This window comes from Chelonia mydas, chromosome 1 (assembly GCF_015237465.2).
Source record: "Chelonia mydas isolate rCheMyd1 chromosome 1, rCheMyd1.pri.v2, whole genome shotgun sequence".
In the NCBI taxonomy this organism is placed as follows: Eukaryota; Metazoa; Chordata; order Testudines; family Cheloniidae; genus Chelonia; species Chelonia mydas.
Genome location: NC_057849.1, coordinates 220724124 through 220732537, shown reverse-complemented (window position 1 = coordinate 220732537; position 8414 = coordinate 220724124). Strand labels below are relative to the sequence as shown.

The following is an 8414-nucleotide window of genomic DNA, read 5'->3' as shown; positions in this document are numbered from 1 at the left end:
AAAAATAATGTTCAGGTGGAAAAGAAATATGAACAGGGATAAAGGGTTTAATGTGAAGCACACTGTATATAGATTTATGCATGGAAGAATGTGCAATGAAATAAACATACACAGACATATAAATAAAGGCCAAGATTTCCAAAAGTGACTACTGAGTTGGAATGCCCCAGTTTTTTGGTGCCCAATCTGAGACACTTGAAAGGGACCAGAGTTTTCAGAGGGGACAGTGCTCAACACTTTCTGAAATTAGGCCCTTTGAAGGCGTTTTGAATTGGGCACCTGGATTGAAGCTCCAGAATGAGTTACTTTTGTAAACAGGCATAACTAAATATTAAGTGCTGAAAGAAATATATATATTCACTGTCACAGGCTCACTGGCCCTTTAAGGGGAGCAGGGCTCAGTCTTGCCTATGACCTAGCAGTTACCCCTCAGCTGATGTGGTCTGGTGGCTTAATTACTATAAGTGACCCAAGCTGTGTAAGGGTCAAGGCAGGCTACGCAAAGGAGAACTCAGTCAGAAAGAAGGAGATTCCAGAGAGAGGAGGTAAGAAGTTCTACTCTTTGGGAAAGGTCTGGTGAGGGGAGGCAGAAGAGGGTCTGTGGGGTTGGAGTTAGCACTTGTGGTGAGCCCCTAGAACAGGTACAAGATAGGCAGCTGTGTAGGTTGGTGTACCAGGGGAGGAGCTGGGAGGACCTAGGGAGAAGCCCGGGAACCAGAGGAGAGGCTGTATTAACCGCAGGCTTCTGGGAAACAGCTTGAGGGGCTTGGAGGTAGGAAGGGACCTATGTAGGAGCAGCACATCTAAAGGACCAGAACTGCTTGCTCACCATGGTGTCCCTGGGCTGGAACCCAGAACAGAGGGTGGATCTGAGTTCCTGTAAAAAACCACAGTGACCCCATTGACTACTGAGGCCAGGGTGGGGCTGAGGACAGGGCCCAGAGGAAAGGTGGAGGCTTAGCTAGAGAGGAGTGAAAGAATGTCCTGTTGGGAAATTTAGATTTTTGTTACCCTGAGGGGGAGTTGGACAAGACATGACTTAATGCCTTAGACACGTCACAGGGCCCAAGAGGTGATCAGCAGGGGCACAAAAGGCAAAGACCCCCTGCAACACCATGACCTGATGTCAGGGGGTGAGATGATGGTGAGTAGAACCACTTACATTTACCGGTGGGGGGAGCTATGGGGCTATTTTCAAAGATATTTAAATGCCTAGAGATGCAGATAGGTGCCTGGTAGGTTTTTTTTTTTTTTTTTTTTTTTAAAAAGAAGGGGGAGGGGGCTAGGTGCTTCTGAAAATCCCACTAGATGCCTATCTGCATCCTTAGGTGCTTAAATACCTTTGAAAAACTAGCCCTAAGTCGCTTAAGCATGCTTGAAAATTTTACCCTGGTCTTACCAAAAGTTCATTGCAAAGTGATGTTCTCTTGTTCAAAGGAGCATATAAAATTTGGGCAAGTTAGGTAGGCCATCCCAAAAACTTACTTGAAGGAACATTGAGGCAGAAAACTATTAGTGTGTGAAGGTGCAGTGCCATCTCCTGTGGTTCCACAGTTAGTATATTATAGACTCTAGATAAGGGTTTTAAAAATACCTTGTGTAATGCTCATTAGGTGCTATTGACTAGTTAACGGTAAATGTACATAATCTGGCTGGAAAAGCTCCCCAAATCAATTTGGTTAAGTATAAGGCTGAGCAATAAACAGGGACAGTGGCTGTGCAACTGGCAGAGGTGAACAGAGAAATAGAAATAGCTGGAAATGGAGAGGCCTTGCCTGCAAAAATCTCTTGTTTTCTGATACTGGCTATTTTTACCCATGTGTCTGTCCATCCTGCTACTGCCCTCTGTAAGGAGGGTTTACAAACCCCAGACTGAACATAGAGCAGGTAGGATAGTTCCTCCTGTTTACAAGAAAGTAACTTAATCACAACCTCACACAGCTGCCAGAGCTGAAAGTCATGGAGGCAGGCACTCACAGGTGCAACCAACAAAGAAATAAAGACCTGCTATAAAGGTGAGAGTGCAGTGAAGGAAAGGGAGGCAGAAAGATCTGGGATAGCAAGGTGGTGGCAGCTTTGCACCAGACTGCCTCCAAGAAAACAGCTGGGAGAGTGGAGGAGATGACCGGCTTAAATGGATATGAGGGTCCTAGCACTGACTTCACTGACAGCAAACTAAGGAGGGTCAGTCAGGTGAAGCTGAGGCCCCTCAAGAGCCCACCCCACAAGGCAGTGACACCCTCTGTGAGAGTCAGTATTTGTTTTAATAAACATTGGGGCTTTTTCCTTTGCCATCCTGAACACCGGGAGCTTACTGAGGCAGGGGAGACCCTAGCATCCTTCCTTTGGTTAGTGGTAGTTTTTGGAATGGAGGAGGCAGGCTCAGAGCCCCTTGTGCTTTCCTTCCACACCTCTCCCTCTAGCAGGAGGACTGTATGGACTCCAAGGCTCTCTATCTCACTTCCAGGCACCACCACCTTAAATTGCCAAAAAAAGGATGAAAGCTATGCCCCCCTTTGGAGGGAGTGACTCTGCAAGCCTGAGTCACATGTGGAAATCTCTATTGACCATTCACACGTTTCTGATAGTCTGTCCAGAGTCCTCCTGTATCCACACTTGCATGTTTAGAAGGGCAATGGGAAATATTAAATCGTTACGTGACCCAGTATTTAGCCACTGAGTTTTCAAGAAAAAAAACTTTAAAGGTGGCTGCATTTTGTTTTGCTTTCTATAACAAAAACTAACATGAAGGCAGCATTAAGACTAGCACTCCAAACACCTGCTTGGTGACTTAAGGCACGTTTTCTGTGAAGGCAGTGGAGTGGGGCTGGGGCTGCGGAGAGAAGAGAGGACACCCCCCAGCCCTCTGTTGCCACAGCAGCCAGGGGAGAGGTGTCTCTCCCTGTCTGGGGCAGGTCTGTTTTGGGGCTGAGGGAGGGGCTCCTCTCCCCCAGCTGTGGCAAGTCCGGCGCAGGTCCGCGTTGGGGCTGGGGGAGGGACACCTCTCCTCTGGCCACTGGAAATCTGGCACAGGTCCAAGTTGGGGCTGGCAGGGAGGGGTGCCAAAGGTTACAGTGGATTCTCATCAATGGCAATTTTAAAATCAAGATTAGATTTCATCCCTCCCCCTTCCCCAATATGCTCTGATTCAAACAGGAATCATTCTGGGGCAGTTCTATGGTCTGTGTTACACAGGAGGTCAGACTAGATGATCACAGTGGTCCCTTCTGGCCTTAGAGTCTCTGCAGGGTGATTCTTCTGGATCAGCTCATAGTTGCCATGACAATGGGACGGTTCCTGGTGGATTTTGTCTCAGCCACACTCTGGATCTAGTATTCAGGATAGGATTTGGGGTAGGGGAATATAAATTAGTCCCTGTCACAGCCCAATCAGCACCTCCTGTGATTTGAGACCAGATTACCCCTCTCTCCCTCTCCAGGATGAAGTACCTGTTTTGGTGATCCCTCCTTGGAGGAAGATGAGTTCCCAGACAACTCTGCAGAAGACTGTTCAGATGACAGATTGCTGTCCAGAGTCTGATAGGACTGTACAAAACTGTGTCCTTCACAATCTCTACAGAGACTTCGGGCCCTTTAGCTTGGGTGGGCTTAGGCCTGCTGTCTCCCAGCAACCACAGTAGGCACAGAGACTTCTAAATACCCTCTCCACTGGCTTTGCCTCCACAGGTTACCATGGATTAAGATTCAGTGCAATAAATGAAGTGATCAAGATGGTGTCTGGGAGTGCCAGTGGCAGAAATCTCACGCTGAATCTGAATGTTTTGCGGCATATTGTATTTTTAAAGCTAATTGTATGTTATGCGAAGAAACATTTCCTGTTCTCCAACCTGTTTGAATGTAACATGTGGCTGACAGCTTAATGAAGCCTTACTGTCTCTAGTGGATTACATAAAGTTGCATTTCTGGGTGAAGAACTTTCTGTTACTCTGTAGGCTCAGATTAGGATTTACCTTTCTGCTTTAATGGAAGCAGAACAATGACATGAGGAATGTTAGTTTGCTTTCTGCTTGAATGTCAGGGCATCCCCACTGCCCCGCAGTTTGATCTAGGGGTGTATGAATAACAGTGTGGACCACCGTGCTGTGCTATAACTCCCCCCGGGGACTGTCTAGGTGTAAACTTAAAGGCCCTGAGTTCACATTAATGTAGTCCCCTTCAAAGCCCTCAGTCAGCTTTGCCTGCTGCGGTGATAAGGGTATTTTGTGCCATAACCTGAACTGGATCCTTGTCACCTCTTAATGGAGAAGTGCAGCAGGGGAAGTATTGGTTCTCTGGTTGAAATAGTCAATGCCCGTGTGTGCACGAGAGATTCTTCACAGATATTTCCCCTTGCCCCTTTGCAAACCTTCACCTTTAAAGAGCCATAGGTGTTATATTTTAACAGTTCACTTTTAGATCAACAGCTAGTTCCCACTGCCACATAATCACTGTTCATGCACTGTCGCCCTGGCTGACACAGAGTGCCTGCGGGCTAATTCAACCTTTGCCCCTTCCAATACAGAAAACTATACACCAGCCATATAAACCACCAGTTCAAATATAGAAAGACATCTTATCTCAAATTTCTAACAGAATAAAACACTACATTGGACAGAATTTGATGTTACCTGACAATACATACGTTTTAGACATCCTACACCAATATACTTACAATTCCAAACTTAAACTTTTGACACAATGTCTCATACATAGTGAATACCATAGAAACGCCATATTTCATGTTGTCTAGCAAGACATCAATAAGTCTGATTCTATTCACTATAATAGTAGCATTACATTCCAGTAATGCATCCATAATAAAACTCACACAGATATTCCATAGGTTCAGTATAGTGCTTTTGAAATGCATAATATGCATTTTAGAAACTCCCAATATAGAATACATTTCCCCTAGTAAATACTTAAATATTTATCTAAGGTGTCCCAGCACAGCTGCGGTCTTCCTCTTAAGAGTCCAGATGTTGCTATAGTGACTGTCCAGCCTGCTTTCACAATAGTGGTGGCTCAAAGTGGAAAGAATTATTATCTAGGATAAATGTGTAGATATTTTGTGCCTCTGTTGTACAGAATATAAGGCGTGAATGAATAGAAACAGAAGCAAAATTGTTTTGTTTTGTTACTCTGTGTACATGCAGCCCCTTAGCATGACTGAGGCATCTAGGTACTTCAGTAATACACCATAGTAACTATCCCTTCCCAGCTAGAGAGCACTGGTTAAATTCTGTATTGGCATGCACCTCTGCCTTTTCATTTGCATCAGCAGAATTGCACATGAGCTAGGGTGACCAGACAGCAAATGTGAAAATCGGGACGGGGGTGGGGGGTAATAAGAACCTGTCTAAGAAAAAGACCCAAAAATCGGGACTGTCCCTATAAAATTGGGACATCTGGTCACCCTAACATGAGCAGAATTAGGCCTGTTTTCTGGTTCTTGATTGAAATACATTGCCAACACAGTATCTATGAAGATCTACTTCTGCTACCCATGTTGTGACTGTATCTGGGATAAACTGAGGAACCTCCCTCCCCCTTTTTTTAAAGTGAATTCTGACTTGCTTTATGTAAGTTTTCATACTGCTGCCTATCTTAAGGAAGGATTTGAACACTTCTGTCTTTACAGTTTTTGTCTCTATGCTGGATTGTACAATCTTATGGGGGAGGGTTTAACTTCAAAAAAGGTCATCCTCATCAACAAGCACTGATGGGCACTGCACTCTCCTCCAGTCAAAATATTCCACCGAGACTAGAGTGCTGATAAGAATACGCTGTATTTCCCCACGGCTTTATTGTGGAGCCATTATATTCTTGTGATTAAAAGCAATCTAGTAAGACACAATAATAACACAGTCATACAACTGTTATGCATGGTTACCATAGCTTAATTTTAAAGTTTATTCCCACTCCTGTCTTTGCCCACCACACCTCTCCCCTCTCATACCACATGATTTAAAAGCGACCCCAGAGCAGAGCACTGGCCTCTGAGATGCTTGGCTCCCCGCATTCATTCACTTGCATGTTGGTGGAGTCTCTTAAAGTCAAGGTAATCAAACTCACAGAAGATGTTTATGCCAAAAAGCAAATGTGAAGTAATAAACATTATCAGTTCTTTTTCAGTAATAAAGCTATCCCAGAACTGAGACTCTGTTGCAAGAGTTTATTTAAGAAAAGTTTAATATATACAATCTTAAAGCAGTTTTTTCCTACCTGTGTACATAAACATGCAGAAACTTCCCTTATCTCTTCAGGTGTTGTGTGAGTCTTTGGTTTGGGGCAGGAGGATGAGAAGAAGGGGTTTGTGACTTTTAATTCTGTTTTTAAAGTATCTCAGGATAATTAGAAGTTTCTCACAGATTTGGTCAAGCATGTATTAGAAGATGAGTAAGATGGAAATACCACAGGTTAGACCAGAATGGATCACAATTATTCGGTGCCACAAACATGGGAGGATGGGGGTTCAGTATTTCTGTTGACTTTAAGCTGTAAGAAAAAATATTCCTCCTCCCCCACAAATGTTTAATGGAATCTGTACTCCTGCAGTAACACAAACAGACCTAACAGCTGTTCAGATACCACAGGGTGGGGTGCCATCTAAGATCCTTAATAGATGGAAAACAAGAATACTTATTTTGATTTCTGCTGTACAGTTTAAACATTTCTAAGGGCTTGTTCTCACTAAAAACCGTATCAAACGTGAATGGAAGGGCTGAGTTAGCTGACGCAATGCAGAACTGACTGACTGGTCAGTGTAGACCAGGGCAAGTCCTGTTCTTCACGGCATCTGATTGTGAAGAACTGAATCACGTTCAAAAAAGATACAATTTTCTAGTGGAGACAGTCTCTAAAATTAATCATTTTGGGCCAGTTCTGCCCAGAGTCCAACCCTATTGACACCATTCCTTCTCAGTAAAGTTGCAGGGATATTGGGCAGAATTTGGTTTTCAGTACAGAAGCAAAGCTCCAATAGCACATTCAACAAAATAAGAATTAAGAAAAGGGAAATAATATCTTGCTGAGGGATTGTTAATTTTTCTAAAGATTGGATTAAATAATAGTTCAACTCACCCAGCATACTGATGTTCTCCCCTACTGCTTGGGGGAGGGGGAATTGTAGATTAGGTTTTTTGTATTCTTACTCACTAAAGTCTTTAATGTCTTTGAAGTTATTTCAGAATCCATGATGTGTTATAAATAATGATAAACATACACACATTACACACCCTGCTGTCGTGTTTGGAACTCCACTCCCGAGGCATGCAAGTGTTTTAGGAGGGTTCCGTTAAGCTGTGGACCTGAGGCTTCACTTTAACTTTTTGGCGACACAAGATCCTTTTGGTTTTGCTATTCCTATATCGTTTGGACAGTAACACATACAGCACTGGGTTGATGCATGGGTGAAGATACTGAAGAATATTACAGATGAAATAGAAAGTGTCCCAGGCGTAGCCATGGTGGTAGACTCTCAAGTAGATGCATAACTCCAAAATATACACTGGAAGCCAACATGCGGAGAAGGCAGCAGTTGTACAAAAAATCATTACTGAGGCTCTTCGGGTATTTCTAGAACTCACCAAAGACATCATGGGACTCTTGTGCAGGAAAAGAGCAAGTCGGATGTAGTTGAATGCAATCACCGAGACTGGGATCAAATAATATAGAATAAACTGGCTAAGGACAATCTTATAGTGCTCTGAGTAGAGCGCTGGTAGGCAAAACGTCATGTTTGTCGCAAGCCTTGTTTCCATTGTGGCATGGTTGCGCAGTGATAAGCTGATGATAAAACTCAATGCCCAAACCACAATCAGCATCACGATCATGGTAGTCTTCTCTGGAGCTCTGTAAGGTCTCATGATAATTCGAGCCCTAGTGATGGAGACAGCACACAAGGAATAGATGCTAGCAGCCCAGGAGAAAGCCAGGCCAAACTGGAAAACCTTGCAGAATATATCTCCCAAAAACCAGGTGTTCTGGACAGCAGAAGCAAGAATGAAGGGCATCAGGGTAAGAGTAAGCAGGTCTGCCACAGCCATGCTTAGGAGAAGAATGTCTAGTTGACTTTTCTGTGCGGAACTGTATGTAGCAAAGAGTGTGAAAACCAAAGCATTGGTGCAAAATCCAATGACCAAGATCAGCCCTAATGAACTGGAAAATATTCTAACATAATCTATGTACATTTTATAATGGCAGTTGGCTCTTTGTCTTTTAAGAAAGCAGTGTTCAAAGTCTAGAATGTCTCCTGCTCCTATTTCTTTCTCAAGTCTTTGCTCTTGACAACTTCGGTCTTCTCTCGGTGTCTCCAATAAGCCTCTGCAAACAGTTTGTTCTTAGAAATCCAATCACACTGACTTCAGCTGCTGATCAAAGCCAAGTTGCCTGCGTTAGGTTTTAAATCTTCTT

At 43.7% G+C, this 8414-nt stretch overlaps 1 protein-coding gene and 1 long non-coding RNA gene across 2 annotated transcripts; one reads left to right on the top strand and one right to left on the bottom strand.

The window, feature by feature from the left end:
• The first annotated feature begins 408 nt into the window (after positions 1 to 408).
• Positions 409 to 4638, top strand: LOC122463308. Its single transcript, XR_006286531.1, has 3 exons — positions 409 to 545; positions 1052 to 1144; positions 3440 to 4638. It is a non-coding gene; the product is annotated as an uncharacterized LOC122463308 (long non-coding RNA).
• Positions 4639 to 7282: 2644 nt separating this feature from the next.
• On the bottom strand, positions 7283 to 8047 carry LOC119565856 (allatostatin-A receptor-like). Its single transcript, XM_037895962.1, has one exon. The coding sequence runs from the start codon at positions 8045 to 8047 to the stop codon at positions 7283 to 7285; it is 765 nt and encodes a 254-aa protein (XP_037751890.1).
• Between the last annotated feature and the right edge of the window lie 367 nt (positions 8048 to 8414).

Excerpts from the sequence above, each read along its gene's own strand:
- LOC119565856 (XM_037895962.1), bottom strand. The coding sequence starts at position 8,047 with ATGGCTGTGGCAGACCTGCTTACTCTTACCCTGATGCCCTTCATTCTT.